We start from the raw sequence: 22,909 nt of genomic DNA, 5'->3' as shown, positions 1-22,909 counted from the left end.
GCCTGGAGGAGACTCCAGAGAGACCTTATAGCAGCCTTCCAGTACTTAAAGAGGACCTACAGGAAAGCTGGGGAGTGGCTCTTTATCGGGGAGTGTAGGGATAGGATGAGAGGGGAGAGTTTTAAGCTGAAAGAGGGGAGATTGAGATGAGATGTTAGGAAGAAATCTGTTTTCCTGTGAGGGTGTTAAGGCGTTGGCACAGGTTGACCAGAGAAGTCATGACTGCCCCATCCCTGGAGGTGTTCAAGGCCAGGCTGGATGGGGCTTTGAGCATCCTGATCCAGTGGGAGGATCTTTAAAGTCCCTTCCAACCTAAACAATTCTATGATTCCATGATAATGGAGTGAAAGGTGCCCAGAAAAAAAAACAAGGCAGGAGCAACTTTGCAGAACCTCCTAAAGGGGAAACACCACGCTACCTCCCCAGGCAGGAGGCATGGACACGAGCCAGGAGGACAAAGCCAGCCACTGTTGCCATGCCAAAGCCTGTCTGCTGATAAGAGAAAGCCTCTTATCTCTCCCCTATCCCTCCTGTAAATACACTCTAGCCTCTATGATCTGCAGAAGTGCCAGGCCCGCAGAGGCTTGGACTGGCAGCAGCAATGTTAGCACGTTCGCTGGCGCTTTAGAGTATTTTTAGCTCTCCTGACACTAGCAAGGTGCAAGAAAAAGAAAAAAGATGTGCCTGGTTTGGCACATGTATAAAAGCGATGGAGGCTGTCGGGAGCTGCCTGCCTTTTGCAAATGGTGGGGAGCCACGGCTGTGCCACGAGCAGGGTGAGTAGGAACAATCCCTATTTTCAAAGGCTTTGCTAGCTCTGCCATTAGCCCCCATGCATGAGCTGCTCCAGGTCCCTCCAGGGACACCTGACACTGGAGATCATTTCCCAGGGTTTTGTCACCCCTCTGCATTTATTCCCTCAGCTTCATTTATTTCCTTACCTATACCATAACAGGACGAGGTGTCACATCCCCATGTGGAGTGACCAGCGTCCATCGTGGCTCTGCCTCCCTATCTCTTGACCATCTCCACCTTTTTCACCCCAAATATCCTGTACCCCAAGGACTCGGTATTCCCTACAGAATGTCCTTTCCACCCCGTGCCAGGCCAGTTACCTTTGGAGGGATGCTGCAAAGATGCCAGACGGTCTGGTCTCTCTCTGCTTGTCTTGTGGAGGTTTTCTATTCGACCCATTATACCTCTAAGCTGCCACCGTTCCAGCTTGGAGAGGCAACGCAATTCCCGCACTCTCAACACTGAAACTGCACAGAGCTGCCAGTGATAATGTTGCCCCGAGTACTTTAAAATTGCATTTGCCTGCTTAGAGCATAGTCAAGGCAGACCGAAATGTTTGCTTGAATGTGAGCTGAGAGCCCGCTGATACCACAACCATCCATGGGAAAGTCAGGGATGCTCTCCCTGCTCAAACCACAGTAGGAACCAGCCCTTCTCCCACCTCTCCCTAAGCCCTCTGCAATGGCAACTCTAGGCTGAAACATCCTCTCTGGAGCTGATGTTTCATGGATTAAGGTGTTATCAGCTCAGAAACACCACAGCATGTGGAAAAGGGGCTGTCTGCTCTTTGGGGCAAGTAGAGGTTCCACCAAGATTAGTGCTCTCAAAGACTCAGCCTCTTCGACTACAGATTAAATTTCTGGGGAAAGTATGAAAGCAGCAGTCCCCTGTTCTACTTTGACTGATGGCAAGCAGTGATTTAGGGATTTCTGAGGTATCAGCTGGGTATGAAACATCATTTTTAAGGCACGGGAAGAGGAAATTATTCAGACTAATGTCAAAGTGGTGCTTTTGTTTTAATTTCTTTTGAAGCCTTAAACACAGAAGTGACATGGAATTGAAATAAAACATGCAGTTTGAACCCAAGAAAAAAGGCTAAGATTAAAAAATAAAACTAAGCAAGTGAGGATTTTCACATTTTCTGTCACCTGGAGTGAACATGTTTTTTCCGGTAGTTCTGAGACTGTGTCTAAGAATTGAGGGCGCATCTTCCACCCCAGTTCCAAGCTGCTCCCCTCCCAAACACCATGTGGAAAGATAGCAGAGAATCTCACAAAGAACAGCTGTGAAAAAAGTTGGCTTAGAGTCTGCCAGTTCCTCTGAAATAGGGTATACTTTGCAGGACCAAGCCCTGCTGAAGCAAGAGGAGAAAGGCATCTGTTCCTGGCACTGGCTGGGATTTATGTCTTTGAGTTATCGTGCCCTGGTTCATGTCAAGTAACGAGCATGAAGGATTCAGAAGTGGCCTCTTGCTGCTCACTTAGAAAGTGGCAGGCAAAATCCCTCTTTGCCCGTGACAGCAGATGTCTACACCTGGGGACGGGAGAGCAGCCCTGCAGTGACCCCTAGCTCACATGCACAAGGACAACTTGAAAGTGTCAACAGCTGAGCACGACCAACTCATCTCTTCAGGCTAAGATGTGGTCTGGGATTAAATAGAGAATGCACAACCTCCACAGTCTGTGCAAAAAAAACCATGGCAGCAGGATGATTCGGGCTCCAGTAGGGCTGTCCTGCAAAGAAAAACATCCCGTGCACCCAGAAACTGCCCAGAGGACATCATCCCATTAGGGCATCCTCTGGTTATTGGAGCATCCAGCATTGGATTAACTCATTGGTGCCATTTGAATTCTCTCAGTGTTTGTATGTGCAAAGCATGAGAGGAAACGGCCTCAAGTTACTCCAACAGGGGGTTTAGATTGTATATATTTAGATTATATTTCTTTTCCAAAAGAGTGGTGAAGCATTGAAGAGGCTGTCCAGGCAAGTGGTGGAGTCACCACCCCTGGAGGTGTTCAAAAAGCATATAGCTGTGGCACTTGGAGATATTGTTTAGTAGGCATGGTGGTATCGTGTCAATGGTTGGATCTTGAAGGTCTTTTCCAACCTTAACAACTCTATGATTCTATGTGTTAATAAGAAAAAACAAGCCTGGGGTGGTCTTGATCTCTAATCCCTCCTAGAAAAGGCTGTCCTACATCTGCAAGCCTTAATCCCATGCAAGGAGGAAAAAAACAGGGTAGCAGGAAGAGGGATGAGTGACATCCCGTTTTCCTGGAAAAGCAAGGCCAATGCCTCAGTGCAGCTGTTGAAAACCCAGTCTGCCTCCTCATGGGAGAGGCTGACTGAATACAGAGAGTGACATTTCTGGGCTACGCTAAGTGGCTCACAGCAGGCTCTGCTATTTGCGTTGCACAAATAGTCATTTTATGATTAAAAACAACAACAGCAAACAGAAACTAAACCAGGATAAAACTAGCAAGCACTGTGCAGATGTTTAGGGTGTGCGAGAGCTAGCTCTGCCTACAGCTTTAACGCAAAAACCTCATCAATCCTGGATAACACCTTTCCTTACATTTTTTCACGTAGTATCTCCTGCAGCCTTCTCACTTGACACCCCTGTACTTCAAGTGTAAAGCAAAAATATAAGGAATTACACTTTTCCGCAGAACTTGAATGGCAGATGTAGATCTGAGGAAAACAGAAAGGTAACGGGTGCAAAGTGGGAAACCTCCTGTAGGAAAGGTTTTCTGGCAAAGAAAGCTTTCTGGAGCACCAAAACACTTATTACATTAATTCTTTGTTCTCCTTGATTGCTGGATCTGGGGACAAGGAGAAGTGCTATGGCATTAGTCCTAGTTTCATGGAGGGAAAGTGAGGTGCTCACACACTTCCTGCACCCCTTTAAAGACCCTTCCAACATGTATAACATGACTAGAAATTAGGAAGAAATTCTTCACGATGAGGGCGGTGAGACACTGGCACAGGTTACCCAGGGAAGTTGTGGCTGCCCCATCCCTGGAGGTGTTCAAGGCCAGGTTGGATGTGGTCTTGATCAGCCTGGTCCAGTGGGAGGTGTCCCTGCCCATGGCAGGTGGGGTTGGAACTGGATGACCTATAATGTCCCTTCTAACCCAAACCGTTCTATGATTCTATGATAAATATTTCCTTGCCATTTTTTTTGCAAAAGAAATAACGCTAATTTTTCCATTCTCTTCCAGTGCAGAGATGTAACTGCTGATGCCCCACCAAGTATTTGCACTTGAAAATAAGCTAAGAGCTTCTCTATAGCATCATCAACACACCTTCCTTCCTGAAGTGGGAAAAAATCACTACTTTTGGTTAAACTCAGCTGACCAAATCCTGGTTTGCTGTAATTAACCACACAGACAGGCAGGCTCTGAAGTAATCAGCCCAGTGCACATTCTTCTTTTGCAAAAACATCGTCTGTCTTTCCATCTGCAGACCTCCGTGGTTTGTGGTTTCTTCACCCCCTTCCCCACTGCGCAGATGAAGACCAGCTATGACAGAGGAAAGTCAACCAAAACCCAGACTATCAAAGCAAAAGAGCTGATCCCCTCCCATAGCTCCAGGAACGGGAACCACCGTGAAAAACAAACCACCCAAAGCACATTGAGATGGGCCCATCCCAGGAACCATGAAGAAAATATGATGACATCCTGGGCAGAAAACATCTCTCCTGGCTGGGAGGAAGCTCAGATGTCAGATGTCTGTAATGGCAACTTTCCCCTGGGACATATTTCTGAAGAGATAGGCTGCAAGACCTCAGAGAAACTCCCCCACCAAGTCACCAACGCAAACAGGAGCAAGGAGCAGGTGCTAAAGAAAGTCTCAGCTACGCAAGAAGTAAGAGAGGAGCCCAAGGATTCTCCCTCCAAGGGGATTTTTGCATTTTGGGCAGAAAAAGTTAACAACAGCAGTGAAAAGACCTGTCGAAAGCTACTACAGAAGCCGTCTGTGATTGTGGGCAGTAGTACTCCAGCCCTCCTTCCCAAGGAAAGGCTTAGGAGCTTGGGAGAGAAGCAAAATGAAAAGCCCCAGAGAAAGACCAGAAGAGAGCTCTTCTCTGACTCGAAGGTTTTCAGCCATGTAGATAACCACGTCCTACATGTGAGCCAGCAGGTAGGTCCTCGTGTCCTTCCATAGAACCACAGATGGTGCCATCAGGAGATCCACATCCTAACATTCACCTTTTCACTCTGTGCTCTGATGACGACAGTGAGGTCACACCTTACAGCAAAACTAGGGGACCTCACAAGGTCCTGCACTGTGAATTTGTCCTAACCATGGCCAATGAAGACAGACTGACAGAGCTGAGATTTTTCAGCCTGGAGAAGAGAAGGCTCTGGGGAGACCTTAGAGCAGCTTCCAGTACCTGAAAGGGGTTCCAGGAAAGCTGTGGAGGGACTCTTTTATCAGGGAGTGCTGGGGTAGGATGAGGGGCAACAGTTTAAAGCTGAAAGAGGAGAGATTGAGATTGTTGCCACATCCCCGGAGGTGTTCAAGGCCAGACTGGATGAGGCTTGGAGCAGCCTGGTCCAGTGGAAATTGTCCCTGCCCATGGCAAGGGGCTTGGAACTGGATGATCTTTAAGGTCCCTTCCGATCCAAATCATTCTATGATTCTATGATGTCTGTGCTACCTCTGAAGATCTACCAGTCTGTGTAGCTGCGATCTGCAGGGCTTGTTGCAGCTCACCACACAAAACTGGGAAGAAAGGCTGGTTTCACTGTGGGACAGGATTTTTTTCAGGGTCTCAACCGGGATTGCAGTGGGGTCAAGTGATCCTAGAAAACTTTCTTAGGGAGGTTGCAAGGGGGAGAGGGAGGGACTCAGACCACAAGATGCCCCAAGGTAGTGCAGGCTGTGTAACCAAACAGCCTGCGAGCTGCTAAACCAGCGCATTTCCTGCGTAAAAAGCACACAGAGTCAGCAACAACCATATAGAATCATAGAATATTTTTGGTTGGAAGGGACCTTAAAGATCTCTCAGTTCCATCCCCCTGCCATGGGCAGGGATACCTCCCGTTGGATAAGGCTGCCCAAGGCCGCACTCAACCTGGCCTTGAACACCTCCAGGGATGGGGCAGTCACAGCTTCTCTGGGCAACCTCTTCCAGTGCTTCACCACTCTCACAGTGAAGAAATTCCTCCTTAGTCTAATCTAAATCTGCCCCTCTCCAGTTTATACCCATTGCTCCTCGTCCTATCACCACAAGCCTTTAAGAGTAGTCCATCCTCATCTTTCTTGTAGCCCCCTTCAGGTACCGGAAAGTCGCTCTAAGGTCCCCTCAGAGCCTTCTTTTCTCCAGGCTGAACAACCTCAACTCTCTCAGCCTTTCCTCATAGAATCATAGAATCACAGAATCGTAGAATCACCAGGTTGGAAAGGACCCACTGGATTATCGAGTGCAACCATTCCTAACACTCCCTTAAACCATGTCCCTAAGCACTTCATCCACCCGTTCCTTAAACACCTCCAGGGCAGGTGACTCGACCACCTCCCTGGGCAGCCTCTGCCAGTGCCCAATAACTCTTTCCGTGAAGAATTTTTTTCATGTGGGAGGTGCTCCAGCTCTTGCATCATCTTTGACTGTGTCCACCAACTCCTTTGTATCTGAGGCAGCCCAAGTCCTGCTCTGTCTCAAGCTGGAGGCATTGATTGTGTCCTCTCTTCAGGCTTTCTGCTGTTAGATAGTGCTCCCACTTGCTGGATGCTCAGGAGCCCTGAAGGAGAGCCCTGAATTTTGTAATCCCTTCCTGTTACCTGAACTGTGTGCTGCCACTGTAATCTCTCCCTCTGGGTCAATGCAATTTTCCTAAACACCTGATGCTGAACCAATAGAGCACTTGCAGCTTACAAGTCAGCTCGTTAGTGAGAGCAAAGAGGCACAAGGAATAATTGTACTCGGCTATTGTTGAAACCTGTAATTTGCACCTAGCCTGAGGCTAATCTCCCTTGGGAAGAAGGATGCTTGAGGATTTCAGAATCTACCTAGTCTATTAAAAAGAGAATAGAGAGGGAGGGAGTTGGAAGATAGGAAAAAGAGGTTAATAAACAACCAAAAATACCTCCAAGGCAGTGGGGAGTCATGGGAACGACTTGTTTCTCTGTTTATTCAAAGTGTTAGCTGCACTAAAACCTGGTGCACTTCATCTTTTCCTCTTAGCCGTGAATTATTGTTGCCAAGAGCAGCAGTAGAGCAGTTTACTGAACACCTACATGTAGGTTAGTACATCTCTTGGGATGGTGGTGCCATGGGGGTGTGGTATTGTCCCTTCTCTCCATACACAAAGCCTCGTTGCCAGTCCCCAGAGAGAAGGTGGTTGGCAGTAGAGCCCCAGGCAGTGCAGACACAAAGCTAAACCTTTTTTCTAGCCTGCAGACTGCTTGCATGCACCATAACTATGTGAAAAAGCCGTGGCAGGACCATTACTTGGGTGGTTCTGGAAAAAGCAGCTCCATCCATCAACTCCAAATACCCTGGTGGAGCCAGCGGCTACTGCAACACGAGATACTCTGAGCCATTTCTCCACAGTCCTCAGGAATGGTTGGGATTGGGATTACTTGGGAATACTGCAATTCTCGATCTAGAATGTGCTTTTTACTATCACTAACTGAAACAAAGAGTAGCATGGGCTTGGGATGAGTTTTCACGAAGAGGTGACAACTGGGAAGGTGGTAGATAGATATTTAACGGCTTTTCCTCTTGGAAATAATTCATGTTATTTATTTGCTTAGAAGGTGCACCACATAGAAACTCAGAACATAAACACAAGGGCCCAGAAGGAGGACCATCATCTTGAAATAGGTGCTCTCCTGGCTGTGTTGTCAGTTTTAAACTTGCATGCCAAGGAAAATCTTCAGCCAGTACCCAATGCAACATTTCCCACAAGCAAAGAGAAAGATGTTTCCATCTTGATTTAGTAGTGGACAGGTACAGTTGGACTTGATGATCTCAAAGGTCTTTTCCAACCTAACTATTCTATGTTTCTATGATCTACGTGAAAATATCTCATAGACGGGGTGGGAAAGTTATTGAGGAATGAAACAGCAAGGGCAGAAGTTCAGAGAAACAAGCTGGGCTAAATTTAACTCAGTGAAAGAAAAGCCTGCTGCTAAAAATGCTTGTGCTACCACAAAGGAGGGAAGAACCCAGAAATATCAATGCATGAATGGGAGGAAAGGGGCCAAAGGGCTTTCTTTGAGGTCAGGTATGGATTAAAAAGCTGGTGACGCTTTAGTTGTGGGGCAAAAATCTTATTTCTATCCATTTTGTGGCACGGGTTTGAGCGAGGTTTCACAGCCTCAAGAAGAGCATCTGAACTGCAAGTCTGGTCCTCTTCTGAACAAATACACTGAGATGTTAATCGGTGCAGAGCTGGCAACCCAACGTCCTTAGATAAGCGGATGAGAAGCTCCACAGGAGCTGACAATGTACACTCACAGAGTGCCAACCATGTCATGGGCTGCACCCAAAGCAGTGGGACCAGCACAGCGAGGGAGGGGATTCTGCCGTCCCTCTACTCTGATCTCATGAGATCCCACCTGGAGTCCTGCATTCAGCTCTGGAATCCTTAGCACAGGAAGGACGTGGATCTGTCTGAGTGAGTCCAGAGGAGGTCAGGAAGATGATCTGAGGGCTGGAGCACCACCCATAAGAGGACAGGCTGAAAGAGTAGGGGTTGTTCAGCCTGGGGAAGAGAAGGCTTCAGGGAGACCTTATAGCGAACTTCCAGTGCTGAAAGGGGCTACAGAAAAGCCGGGAAGGGGCTCTTGACCAGGGAGTGCAGGGATAGGATGAGGGGGAATGGTTTCAAGCTGAAAGAGGGGAGATTTAGATGATATCTTAGGAAGAAATGTTTTCCTATGAGGGTGGTGGGGCCCTGGCCCAGGTTGCCCAGAGAAGTCATGGCTGCCCCATTCCTGGGGGTGTTCAAGGCCAGGTTGGATGGGGCTTTGAGCAGCCTGATCCAGTGGGAGGTGTCCCTGCCCATGGCAGGGGGATTGAACCGGCTGAGCTTTGAGGTCCCTTCCAACCCAAACCATTCTATGATTCTAAGTGTTGCGGAAAGGCCCACCTACAGGAGAGACTCCACCTTTAGGACAAGACTTTCTGGGCCACAGGACACATTGAATGGGATAAGAGATGGCACCAGAGCAATGACACTGTACATCTCAACCAGCTGCTCCAAAGGAATGCGAAATGCTGCTTTCATTTCCTTCAGCCTGGAACTCCAGCCCTCAGGCTTTAAAAAACATGTGCCTAGGAAGACAGTGAAAGCACCCTCTTCTACCACAAAGAGTATTTTTGTATTTTAAATTCTGGGGGCAAAAAAATACAGCTTTGGGATTTTTTGCAATGTACATTTTCTTTCCAGCAAACCCGTCACACACAACAGTCGCCCATTGACACCGCAGTGACATCCTTATTTCCTTTAACTCACCCATCCTCTCCATTGCAGCTGAAGTCCGGGCACACTGGGTTGTCCATCCATTCCATCACTCCCCTGATCACTGCTAAATCTCAAAGCAAACTGGAGACAGTGCGGGCAATATGGTTCTGGCTCTGCCACAACATCGGTAAGTCTGGTCCCACTGTATTCCAGAGACACGAAAAGCCCTTCCTTGGTATGTCAGCTCCTGGATTTAGGCTCTCTGTGCTCTGCGCAATAAAAAATGCACACTATTCATATTGAAACGTCCCCCTCTTGACTTTAGGAAAGTGCCTAGGGGACGAACTGGTTTCCACCAGGGGACCTTCCATCCTGGATTTAAGCTCCCCATCCCCTGCAGAATACCGACCCCACAGTATTCATATTGTAGTCATGAATTGAATTGGCCCTCTTTTGACTCCAAGAAAGTGCCTGGGGTAAGAACTGTTTCCCACCGTGGGAGCCTCCATCCTGGAAATGACACCTGCTTCAGGCCAAACTACAAAAGCACTTGGGTGGCCAGACCCCCAGAGACACCCGAAAAGCCCACCCACCTCCAGGGCAACCAGCTTTAACGTATTTGAGGCTGGTTTCCTCGATAATGTAAATTCGATGAGGCTGAGCTATGCCTGGCAGCAGTCATTTGGAGACACAATGCAGCTGCTTCGTGCTACATCCACGCGTGCGAGACAACACGATTGTACCTCACTTGAATGGCACAACGGTTGTTTACATGCACTGGGAACCCAACTCCCCTAAGGCTTTGGCAATTCTTTGCTCGTATGGGAAATTGTCAAACTCTTGAATAATGATGGGTAGAAGAGCAGCTATGGTTTCCAGGGTGGGTAGGCAGAGAAATAGGGTTGGGCAGGAGAAGAAATGGGAATGTTTTGGAAATAATAAATCCTTACTTTGGCCTGAAATTGCATGGTGTTCTCCCTTTCTTAGAATATGATGTGGACGGCTTCTTGGGATTGTCTCAGAAGATCCATGTGCCAGAGCAAGTCCTGCAAACGGGAAGAGCTGTGTGTTCTGGTTATGCCCGTTTATGCCAGGAAATGTGCAGGTAAAATACATCTTGGGCTTTCTTCCCCTGCTCCCTTGAAGATCTGAGGTGGGTACATACCTCTGCCATGGGGCTTCCTGTAGAACCATCATCCATATCCCCAGGCAGAGCAGCTGCTCTCCTCTTCCTCTGCTGGGATGGAGGAGTAGATATGGCTTTGACGGATGAGCCAGAAGCAGAAATACAACTGGGAATAACTGCAAGGAGAGCAGGGGGCTTGAATTTGGCCAACATCTTGCACAAGGGAGGCCCTGGTTTCAAGAAGAAGTAAATTGTAATTACCACACAGGTTGGCCTTCTCTGCAAGAAAGCAAGCACAAAGCACTGTTTGGTCTGTGTTTATCTCCCCTGCTGTCTTTCCCCGGACAGGGAGGCAGGTTTGAGCTGTGTGAAGGTCCCAGGGTTTGGCCGGAGCCCCAGCTCCTGTGGAGGCCAGTGGTGCCAGCAGCAGAAGAGCAGCCACATGTGGAACGCGGTGGAGCTGGAAGGACAGTGGTGCCTCCTGGATGCTTGCTGGGGTGCAGGGATCGTGGATGTAGAGAACAGGGTGTTCATGCCAAGGTGAGACACCCCTTCCCCTCCCATCGCCAGAGATATTGCCCCCAAACCAGATGGACAAGGCTCAACTTGACTTTGGAGACAACCCAGAATGGTCATCCCAACCCTTCCAATATACTCCTTAAAGTCTGAATTCAGCAGCCCTCGAGCCCTTATTTTCAGGTACACCACCAGAGGTACTTTCAGAAGGTCCAGAGAGCTATTCTCCTCATCCTCAACTATGGCAGGTGCTCAGGGACCTCATGCAAACATAGACCCTCTACATGTAAACATCTTCATTAAGTGCCTTGAGTGCCCCTGAGCTGAGGCAGTAACTTTTCAGATGATAACTGCCCACCCCACCCCAAAATTGGTTTTAATCTGCACTGAGTGCCACTTCTGAAGTAACAAATCCCCATTTTCACAGCAACTTTGCTCTTATGTTGTTTCATACATAATTACTTCAAATTTCTCAGCCCATGCTAAGCAAGTAACAACTCTCATGAAAGTTATTTGTATGATTTAATAATTTCCATTAACTGCATTATGGGATGGCATTTTTTTTTCTCTAATAATACATAATGAAATAATTGTGGAATTTCTAATAGGTAATTATCTTGCTGAGAACAGTTTAAAGCACCAATGACCATGGGTTGTTTCTAGCTGAGCATGGGGAAAAGAGGAGGAGAATGAAACATCACCCAGAGCAGCTGACAGAAACAATATCTTCTTCTGGGTCCAACAAGGTGGCGTCGAAAACTTCAGGTCAACAGATGCAGAAAGGCTTCATAGGATGACCCTAACACACAGCTGAGTATGCATTGGCTCAGCAAACACCTAAGCGGGTGATATTTAGAAAGTCAGGTTAGGCACATTGAAATTGGAACAAGAAGCATTTTGGTTTTTAAATCATGGAATCGTTAGATCATAAAACCTTTGAGATCATAAAGCCCAACGTAACTGTCCATTACTAGACCATATCCCTGAGCACCTCGTCTACCCATCTTTTAAACACTTCCCGGGATTGGGACTCCATCACCTCTCCGGGCAGCCTCTGCCGGGGCCTCAGAACCCTTCCAGTGAAGACATTTTTCTAATATCCAATCTAAACCTCCCCTGGTGCAACTTGAGGCTATTTCCTCTCATCCTATCACTTGTTACTTGGGAGAAGAGACCAACACCCTCATTACTACAACGTCCTTTCAGGCAGTTGTAGATAAAGTCTCCCCTCAGCCTCCTTTTCTCCAGGCTGAACAACACCGATTCCCTCAGCCAACTTTCACAACCCTTGTTCTCCAGCCTCTTCCCCAGCTCTGTTCCCTTCTCTGGACATGCTCCAGCCCTTCAATGTCTCTCTTGGAGTGAGGGGCCAAAAACTGAACCCAGAATTCAACGTGCAGTCTCACCAGTGCCGGGTCCAAGGGCACAATCCCTTCCCTGCTCCTGCTGGCCACGCTGTTTCTGACCCATGCCAAGATGCCATTGGCCTTCGTGGCCACCTGAGCCACTGCTGGCTCATGTTCTGCTGCTGTAACCAGCACCCCCAGGTTCTCCTCCAGGCAGCTTTCCAGCCACTCTTCCCCAAACCTGGAGCTGCACGGGGTTGTTGTGGCCCAAGTGCAGAACCTGGCACTTGGCCTTGTTGATCCTTGGTCGCAGCACATCAATCCAGCCTTGTTCAGGTCTTCTGGAAAGCCTCCCTACCCTCAAGCAGATTAACACTTCACCCCAGAAGTATCATACATAAATTCTTGGGAGAGCTTTAAACCAAGATCAGATGTCATATTGAAATTCATCCTGAAGTAACAGGCTTTGGTAGAGGAATCATCTCCAAAAAATTATCTCCTCTGCAGCTCATAGGGTCATCTTAACTGGTGGCTGGAAGAGGTCTGTTACAGGGCCGGGAACTGCAGTTTTAGCTTTGGACATCTCAGTACAGGAAAAATAGAGAAAAAAGGTGCAGCAGAAAATGAAAAGCCAAACCAGAGCTCAGTCCTCCCTTTCTGAAGCTGGTGCCGCTCTGATGGTGTGGTGGAAGCTCCCTCAAGGCAGTGCATGATGACAACTTGGCATCCTAAGGGTTTTCTTGCTCCTTCCATGATGTCTTTGCTTTTTGCCTTGCAGGTATGATGATTTTTTCTTCCTTACCGACCCTGAGCACTTCATCGAGACCCACTGGCCAGAGGACCCCCAGTGGCAGCTTCTTCAATCCCCCATCTCACGAGAAGACTTTGAGCAGAGGGTTTTTAAAACTTCTGATTTTTTCAGACTTCAGCTCTCCCTCCTTTCTCCAAACACTTCCCTCCTCAAAACAGGTAAATGCAAAGTGAGGGCTAAATCCTATATAAAGCTCACACTTTTAATAGGTAAGTTAGGGTGAAAGAAAAGGTTTCTCATTCTAAAATGGTCCATTTGTCTATTTTTAAGCACATGTTTAACATCTAGTAGAGCAGAGGCACATATTTAAGCAATTTCTGCAATCACAGCCATTGTGCGATACTGTGATTAGCAAACTGGGAATTAAAATTCATAAATTATAGTTAATTGAGACAAATCACTTAAGCCCTTTTGTGTCTGCCTTTTCCCATCTAAATTCAGCAACAGTAGCAAAATAGCTTCAAGATACCTGAGACAAAATCCTCATTGTGTTCATGAGCTGCAGTGGGAGACTCCCAGATAAAACGTGGCCTGAAATGGTCACGTCCTACTTTTTGAAAATGAAGGGACGTGGCTGGACCTGGGTTTCCTCCATTGTAGTTTTACGGTGATTTTTCAGGTTGGATACAAAACAATCTTCTTTTTACCTGGATACCCTTTGTACATCCATTTCCCTGGATGGTCCAAGAGGATATGGGTTTTTCCTGCGATTTGTTTTATCAAGATGGCAAGCTAGGAGATAAAGCAATCTTAGATTGAGGGGAGTTGTCGGGCTTACAGAAAATGAACGTATGAAAAAGCACACTGCAAAACTTTGACTGAGAGAAGCTGCTGAGGGATTCTTTAGTCTGGGGAAAAGGAGGCTTAGGAGTGGCCTTGTTGGTCTCTACAACTACTTAAAAGGAGGTTGTAACGAGGTGAGTGCTGACTTCTTCAACCAAGAAACAAGTGATATGAATGGAGGAAATGGCCTCAAGGAGAGATTGATCCAAGGAGAAATTTACGTTGGATATTAGGAAAAATTCCTGTACTGAATGAGTGGTGAAGCATTGGCATAGGCTGCCCAGGGAAGTGGTGGAGTCTCCAGTCTGTGGAGGTGTTCAAAAAATATGTAACTATGGCACTTTAGTTTAGTAGACATGGTGGTGTTGGTCTGATGGTTGGAGTTGATGATCTCAGAGGGGTTTTCCAACTTTAATGATTCTATGATTCTATGTCATTACTTAACTCAGAAACCAAACTCGTCCAATAATTCTGGGACGGTGAGGCTTTGCTGAGATGGGCTATCACATGTCTTTTGAGCCTGTACCAATCCAATTAAACTGGGAAGTGCTGAAACATCGATGCTGCCTTTTATGCAGTGTTACGGGCACTTTGCCAGGTAGGTGCTCTGTGACCTTAGGTAAAGGCAAACCAAATCTCCTCCTCACGATGCTCTGAGGTTCTGTGGTAGACAAGCACCACAAGATCTCTGGAGACTTGGAGAAATAATCAACTTCCAGGGAAGTGGCAGAGTCCCTCAGGGAAGTAGTGGAGTGTCCTTCCCTGAAGTTGTTCAAAAACCACATTGTCCCCAAGTGGCACAGTGGTGTTGGGCTGACGGTTGGACTGGATGATCTGAGGGGCCTTTTCCAACCTTAATGATTCTATGATTCTACAAACCCTTTTCAAGTCTAGGCCACCAGGGAGGGTCCAAGGCATAACACCAAACACCACTGCATTTGTGGTCTCAGTGGAAAAATAGGAGACCAATAGCCCAACCAGTCTCTTCATCTGTGTGCCAAAGTGATAAACTGCAAAACATTGACTCCTACGAAATCTCATTAGTGGTGGTACAGAATCTCAAAGGGAAGAACGAGATAAAACAGCTGTATCGTTAATCTCTCCTACCTCTCCTCATTTTTGATAGCCAAAAGACACAGAGATGGAGCCCAGAAGCAGCTCGGGGCTTTGAGTCCTCACTGGCCACTATCATGAGCCAAAACGGTCCTGGAGAAAAATGTTAGGGAAGAAAACCTGCCTGGCATGTTCCAGCTAAACCATTCCTTTGCATCACCTTGATCTCCCATCCCTTAACAACAAAATTCACTGGATGACCTGGGCTACAGGCACGGTTTTCTTTTTCCTCCAAAACTGAGGTGGAAGGAGAATTTTCCACTAGAATGGGAAAAAAAAAAATGCCAACATTTTTTTTCCCCTGTGAATTTCTCATCTTGTGGAGGGAAAAAATATTATATTCCTGGACCTAACTTGAACAGTTTAACTACTGCAATTGCCCTCAACAGCCAGCCTCATGTCAGAATTGTGCTTGAAACACCAAACTGCAAACCCAGATGGTGAATCAAACCAGATGTCTGCTTTTGTCGATGCAAAATTATGCTTATATTGCTCTAGGTTGATGGATGGAAGCCATCACCTTACAGGGTACCCTTAAGCATCTAAGCCAATCTTGGTGCCAAACCTCTTGAGGTCTTTGGTGCCTATTTTCCCCCTTTTTTATCTGCCTGTTTTCCCTCTTTGACTACTGTGGATCAGTTCTTGCCCTATTATATTTGAGCAGTTCTCATCTGCTTAAAACCTTTCAGCCAAGACTCCTTCCACAAATCACTATCTGATGGGAGCTGAAGGTGGGACACCTTGCAAAGAGACCTGATTTTCAGGACATACCTGGAACCCATCTTCTGAAAACCCAGCCCTTTTAATTGGTAACATTGCCCGGGCTGTTAGGGTGGGTAACCGCAGCGATGAAAAGCATTCAGCCCTATGGAATTAAGACTTCATAAGACATTTTTTTTGGTGGCATGCTGTAGATACAATAGGGAGGCTGGGAGAGGGGATGGGAAGCCTTTTAAACCAGGCTTTGAGAAATTAGAAACATGCCTGCACTTTAATGGGGGGTTATTTCCTCCTGATAATTAATGCAATGTACATAGACCTCCTGCAGCACTGAGCACGCTGACATGGGAACACATCCCCAGCTTCACCTGGCCTCCCCGAAAACCAGGACTCTCCAGTGCATGGCTTGAATTAACCCAATAAAACAAACAAATAGTTGTTGGGGTTTTTTTTAAACTGAGCCATTAATTATCTCCCTGGGTCTCCTTCCCAAAGCAAAACGCATTGCTGACTTCCCTATCTCATCATCGCTGGCTCCACTGTATACAATGTTCTGTTCTTTTCTTTCTTCCTAAAGATCCTAATACGATGCAGCCGGCCAGGCCAGCAGCTTCGGAAACTAGCATAGAGCAAATTTAATAACAACCAAACCTGCAGTTAATAAAGTCTGTCATCAGTAATGTCTCCACTGAACACTTGCCAGGAGAGAATTGTTTGCACTTACTGTGTGAGCCAAGTCACAGCTTTAACAGGGAATGCACAAATAAAACCCAGCCTTCCCATTCTTTTCACATCTCCGTTTCAACCTACCAACAAAAACTGTGGGGCAAACAATGAAAAAACCCAGATTCAAACAGAAAGAAGGAAAAAAAATAAGAGCCATCTCCTCATTATTCATTAGATTATGAAACGTGTTTCATAATCTAATAATTAGCGAGGGAAAATTTTTTCAGCATGAGTCTGGAGCCTTTTGTCATTTCACGTTAGCACCCAAAACAAATGAACATTGTGCATAGCACGAGTGCTGATACCAACTGTGGGCTCCCGCGGTGCCATTGCTCCATACTCCCTTCTCTCCACCAAAAAGAAGTGATGAGGATGGGACGATGCAGAGCAGCCGCACTCTGAACGTGAGACAAGCCATCCTTGGGCATTTAGGAACCCTGCTAACAAAGACCAGGCTTGATTCCCACAGATCTTGAGGATGGTGGGTTTAAGCATGGATCTCAGTACACCAGGGCTGAGCTCTGTGATCCTTCAAGGGCAACAGAACTCAAAGTCTTGTTCTCTGTGGCCACTGTTCTCATGCTTTCATGTGTACCTGGAGAAAAATAAGGTATAAAATGCTGTTAAACCAGCGTTTTCTAGCCAGGGTGACCCAGTACCTGTGGCTTCACAGGAGATGACAGCTCACCATGTGCTGAAAGCAGCCTGCTGTCCGCTGGTTAGACAGTCCTGTCATCTTCAGGGCCAAAACTTCAGGGGTTCTGAAACTTTGCCCTGTCACCATTGCAAAATCAACCATCCACCCCTTCTACCCAGGAGCAGATGGAAAGCCCTTGGCTTGGTGCACGAAGAAGCGCTCTCTTTTACGAGGTATGGGTTTACAAACAGCAAGATATGGCATATAGTGGGGATGAAACAAAGCCTGTCGCAATTCCTCTCCTCCACGGTGACCTCTCCGGCAGGTTAGAATCATAGGATCATAGAAACATAGAATGGTTTGGTTTGGAAGGGACCTTAAAGATCACCCAGTTCCAGCCCTCCTGCCATGGGCAGGGACACCTCCCTCTGGATCAGGCTGCTCCAAGCCCCATCCAACCTGAACTTCAACACCTCCAGGGATGGGGCAATCATGACTTATCTGGGCAACCTGTGCCAGGACCTCACCACGCTCACAGGAAAACATTTCTTCCTGATATCTTATCTAAATCTCTCCTCTTCCAGCTTAAAACCATTCCCCCTCCTCCTATCCCTGCACTCCCTGATAAAGAGCACCTCCCCAGGTTCTTCACTTCTTGGTGTGAAGGTGAATTCAGATTGGCTTTAAAGCCTCCTATTTTGCTCTTCCTGGGGGATCATGTTGTTTGGCCGCTGGGGAGGTGTTGGACAATATGTGATGGCCCTGAGCAGGAGGTTACGTATGTTGACCTGAAGAACAAAATTCATTGGGAATGAGCCCCAACACTTATACACCAACCATAGCACCAGCATCAGGTATCAATACTAATGTGCCTCTCTCTTTCGGATCTCCTGCTCTCCCCTCCACCCTGGTTAGCTCACACTCCAAGCCAGAAGGTTGTGGATTTTTGTGATTTCATAAGGCCAAAATTTAGAAACAAAAATTTTAATAATAACGGGAAAAATTTAAATTCATTCCTAAACTGTGGCAGCAAAGTGGGCTCTCCCACCAGCCATGCTGGGATATTTTGATCCTCCCAGCTGCATTGTTGGCTTGACACAAAAATATAAGACCTGCAGCTCAGAGGAATGACTCCAGCTCAAGAAGCCCTGCAAGAATTATCCAGTATGGGACATCATTGTTTTGGGTGTTGCAGGGCCCAAAGGATAACACTTCATACCTGTCCCCTTTGTCTCCAAGCTTGGTGGAGATCTTTTCTCTTTCAGCAAGGGGACAAAAATGTTAAAAGGTTAAGAAGGGTCTTGCTAAGGTCTTTCAGCTGGTAAAGGCAAAAAAAGAAGGAGAATCAGGTCTCCTATGCAGATGATTAGAATCGACACTGTAGACGTGAATGTGTTACGCTGCTGATGAAAGGGTCATAAAAAGTGTTTTGTTCACCCTTCTACAGCCCATGGGGAGGTGTCAGTGATGCTGGGAAGCACCCACCCAACAGAGTTCACCTACCAGCTCTCCAAACTCCAGGGCACCACAAATGGAGAGGATGTAGGCACGGTTCATGGGATGATGATGGTGTCTGAGAACAACATGACAATCAAGGTGACTCCTCCAACCCAGGGCTTGTTTGACCTCATGATCTTCGCACGCCACGCTGACTCTCAGGACCCTTACAACTGGGTCTGCTCCTATCAGATCCAGTGTCTGGATCCACACAACACAGAGCAACTGCCTGAAAATCCATTTCATTTCTGGGGCCTTCACCAAAAGGTGAGAGATTTTGGCATCGAGGAGAGCAGCCACAAAGAGGAACTGCTTGTTGCTCCACAGGGAACTTTACTCTTGACTCTCCAGACATCCCGACCCTTGCTTGCCATGTATGAGTTGGTTAATAAAGATTTAGATGCTGCTCTGAGCAAGAAGTGCCTGGCCGCTCAAGCTGAGGAGGAGAAACTGAGTTGCCACATGCTCTGTCCTTTCCAGGGTTACTACAGGCTGTCTGTGTTTGTGAAAGATTTAGGAGGCAACACCTTCAGGAACGCAGCCAATTTCCTCATTCGTTGTTTGAATCCTGTCAACCAGAATGAACTCTTCCCTTCAGGGCTGAGCATACACTGCGGGAGTGGGATCAGCTCCAGAGACCGCGGCCTCTCCAACCCCAGCCACTCTTCCCCCATCATCACCACCAAGCTGGGGAAGTGCAACATCACCTTCCACACACACCCTGATGTTGAGTTGACTGCCAGCTTGAGTAAGGACAAAGTCATCAATGCCAAGTACCCCTTGGAGAGGTACACCCTGGTCACCCACCTGAGGACTAAAGTCAGCGTGTGCGTTGTGCTCCCAGAGTCAGGTGTCTACAAAATGGGGCTTTTTGGGAGAAGCGAGGACCATAAAGACTTTGCTCATATTTGTGACTATGTTATACGTTGCTTCTCGGATCCCAGCTGGCCTCCCTTCCCCAGGGTGTACAGCCTGTGGAGGAGAGGGTGTGTATTGCTCGAGCCACGCGCAGGGGTGCTCCAAGACCAGAGTTGGGTCCGGTTCAGGGTCAAGGTGCCCAAAGCCTACCAAATTGTCATCCTTGGGGAAGAGAAGACAGTGCTGCAGCAGAGTCCAAACATGGTCTGGGAAGGGGACGCGTTCACTGGGGCTGTGGGGACGCAGGTCAAACTGGCAGCCAAGTTCAGCCAGCACTGTTCCTCCCTGGAGGTCATCCTGGCCTTTGAGGTGGGAGATGGCTCACCTGCCTCCCTGGGTTGGTCGGGATAAGCCACAGCGAAGGGCTGGATGTTCTGAGAAGGACTGAAAAAGCCAGGGAAGGAAGCAAATGCTCTCGAGACTGGAGGATGTTGAGGAGACACAGACAAAACTCCCAGAACTCTCTGGCACGCCGGGGGGGAGTCTGGGTGTTACCCGCAGAGCTTTTCTTCCCTCAGGATATGCAGATAGTTGCTGGGGCCTCCTATCCCACTTGGAGATGTTGCCGCCGTTTAAATCAGCACCAACATATGGAAGGCTCCTAATATTTTGCTTCTGTCAGAGGAAACCATTGTTCAGCTTCTCTACAGGAAGGATGTCTCACTGCTTATTACCAGCTTGAATAATTGTTTGGAATGTTATATTTGACATTTAGTCAAGAACTTGGAAACCCACATAGTTTCTTTCTCTTAAGAGGATAACAACAACGATAATAAAAGAAAAACAACACCAAAAAAACAAAGACAAAAAAAAAAAAGCCCAAACTGCAGCCAACATCTTCAGCTGGTAGCAAGATTTTTAAAACATAAATATAAACTAAAGCAAAGACCTCCTGGCAGAGAGACTGTGCTTGGCCAGAGGAAAGGGAAAAGGAAGAAAAGAGATGCTGTATTTTATCATCTATGTCTTTAAAATATCTTCCAGGTTTTTATTATCAAGGATGACATGTAGATATACACTTAGAAGAGCATTGATGGCTTAAAACAAAGAGAGGTAGCAGGAAAGGAAGCAGCTTTGTAACCAAAGTGTCTAATCCCTGAGCAGAAAGCACAGACATCTCTGCTCCTAAACTCTGACACATGCTGCAAAGCACCACAAAAACCTACTTACTGAAAGCAAACTCAATTTCCATACTTAGGTGGAAGAACATGGGCTAGAAGATACACAGTGAAAGTACTTCTCCATGCCTGCACTGGACTGATGCTTGAAATGAGGATTCTGGTTATGATAATGAAGATCCGTGGGTTATTTTGGGGTGCTGGAAAACGATCTGCTTTCTTCAGGTTCAGCAACTTAAATTTGACTTATAGCAAAAGTTCAAGTAGATTGGTACCTTTTCCTGGTCTTACAAATCAGTCAATGCCGCTAAAGTATCAGGACCCACATTTCACACCAAACTTGCTGGAACCACACTAACGTGTTGGAAATTTCCCCTGAAGACAAAGTGCAAGGAGTACTTTGAATTAAGGGAAGAACTTGCGATGGTAGACATGGCTAAACTCTTGCCCGTGGTGCTAGAGAACAGAATCACAGAATCACAGAATCACAAGGTTGGAAAGGACCCATTGGATCATCGAGTCCAACCATTCCTAACACTCCCTAAACCATGTCCCTCAGCACTTCATCCACCCGTTCCTTAAACACCTCCAGGGAAGGTGACTCGACCCCCTCCCTGGGCAACTGTTCCAGTGCCCAATAACTCTTACTGTGAAGAATTTTTTTCTGATATCCAACCTGAACCTCCCCTGACGGAGCTTCAGGCCATTCCCTCTTGTCCTGTCCTCAGTCACTTGGGAGAAGAGCCCAGCTCCCTCCTCTCCACAACCTCCTTTCAGGTAGTTGTAGAGAGTAATAAGGTCTCTGTTCTGACCTATGTTCCAGCTTCTCTACAATGGGTGGATATGGGAAAGAGAAGCATAACGTGGCTCAGCTCCCTTGTGTGTCTTTCAGAATAACCGTAGACAAAATATTCTGCACCCCGTGAGACTGAGCAAACAATCCAGCCTCAGCCCCAAAAGTCAGAGCCTGGAAAGCTGCTGGTGGTTGATGCTGTCCTCCAAACCTCCCCCACCAGTTGAGTCCCTTTGCACGCACCTTCCATGACCAACGCTCTTCTGACCACATTGAGCAATAAGGATGCTGCCATGCACCTCTTCAGACCTCCTTGTTCTTCTCAACCTGTGCATTGCCCACAGGCAGCACTGATGGTGAAATGGTATCGGCAGACCCAGCAGGCTCCAAAAACGGGGTTTGAGTGTGTTTTGTGGAAGCAATTTGGCTTGGTGAACAAAACTGGCTGACAAGAGAAACGACTCTCAGTCCCCAGTGCCATATTCCTCTCCACGTCCTCCTCCTTTCCAGTCAGTTCTGCTGTTAACTGGTCTCAGATGTGCCCCTCTGACCCTCTTGAGTTGCTCTGCATATCTGTGTGTAGACACACAGCGTTAGACAAAATTGTCCCATCTCTGCCCAAATTTAAGCAGGCGGGTCACGATCACATTCATTCAGAGAAAATCCAACTTCAAACTCAGTGATTAATTCCTCTTCATCCATCATAACGAGGTCCAGATTAGAGTTACCTTGAACTGGGGTCCAAACAACTTATGTCAGAATAAAATTACCTGGAGGTGCTGAGAACTTTAATGATACTCCCATGGGGGATTTTAGACTTCAAGGATCTGAAGTCAATCTACTCATATTTCCTCTTTCTGCACACTCGAGTATAGCATGCAACCTATTTTAAATGTCATTCTTATTTAGATTTACATATCTCAAAGCCTGTGCCCAGAGCTCTAGGAGCCTCTGCAATAAACACAAGCACCAACTCTCCAAAAATAACAGCCCCGGAGCAAGTGTCACTCACGAAAAAACAATAATAAGCAAAAGAACAAACCTGTGTGTCTCTTTTCCTCCCACCCCCTGTGCCCAGTAGGATTAAATTAGGTAAAGACAGATTACAACAGATACCCGCAGCTATAAACCACACCTAGTTCTGAGTAAACTTAGTTCAAAAAGTCATTAGGAGGCCTCCAGGCATGCATCGAGCTATGGATGATCAAAAACCAAATGGGAGTCCGGTGGGTTGAACCTGGATGGATGCCTGGTGCCCATCAAAGCCGTTCTGTCACTCTCCTTCTTAGCTGGACAGTAGAGAGAAAATATAACAAACAGCTCATGGGGTGAGATGAGGACAGGGAGAGATCACTGAGCTGTTACTGTCACAGGCAAAACAGACTCAACTCATGACTTGAGTTGTCCAGAGAAGTCATGGATGTCCCACCCATGGAGGTGTTCAAGGTAGGTTGGATGGGGCTTTGAGCAACCTGATCCAGTGGGAGGTGTCCCTGTCCACAGCACAGGGGTTGGACTGGATGGGCTTTGAAGTTCACACAGAATCACAGAATCACAAGGTTGGAAAGGACCCATCGGATCATCGAGTCCAAC

At 47.1% G+C, this 22,909-nt stretch overlaps 1 protein-coding gene across 1 annotated transcript; it reads left to right on the top strand.

Moving 5' to 3' along the window:
* Positions 1 to 645: 645 nt before the first annotated feature.
* On the top strand, positions 646 to 21,355 carry LOC128851953 (kyphoscoliosis peptidase-like). Its single transcript, XM_054064267.1, has 7 exons — positions 646 to 776; positions 4,017 to 4,938; positions 9,282 to 9,399; positions 10,200 to 10,317; positions 10,687 to 10,878; positions 12,979 to 13,169; positions 18,438 to 21,355. Exons 2-7 carry the CDS (start codon positions 4,306 to 4,308, stop codon positions 19,754 to 19,756), a joined length of 2,571 nt encoding a protein of 856 aa, XP_053920242.1. The 5' UTR covers positions 646 to 776; positions 4,017 to 4,305; the 3' UTR covers positions 19,757 to 21,355.
* The last annotated feature ends 1,554 nt before the right edge of the window (positions 21,356 to 22,909 follow it).

This window comes from Cuculus canorus, chromosome 4, assembly GCF_017976375.1.
Source record: "Cuculus canorus isolate bCucCan1 chromosome 4, bCucCan1.pri, whole genome shotgun sequence".
In the NCBI taxonomy this organism is placed as follows: domain Eukaryota; kingdom Metazoa; phylum Chordata; class Aves; order Cuculiformes; family Cuculidae; genus Cuculus; species Cuculus canorus.
Note: the sequence above shows the minus strand (reverse complement) of the source record. Positions and strands in the feature narration are given on the sequence as shown.

What these genes read in the sequence shown, in the direction of transcription:
- LOC128851953 (XM_054064267.1), top strand. Translation starts at nt 4,306, where the DNA reads ATGAAGACCAGCTATGACAGAGGAAAGTCAACCAAAACCCAGACTATC. An exon ending in CTGGCTCTGCCACAACATCG is followed by an intron (nt 9,400 to 10,199) that starts GTAAGTCTGGTC and finishes TCCCTTTCTTAG; the next exon opens with AATATGATGTGGACGGCTTC. An exon ending in CACTTCCCTCCTCAAAACAG is followed by an intron (nt 13,170 to 18,437) that starts GTAAATGCAAAG and finishes ACCCTTCTACAG; the next exon opens with CCCATGGGGAGGTGTCAGTG.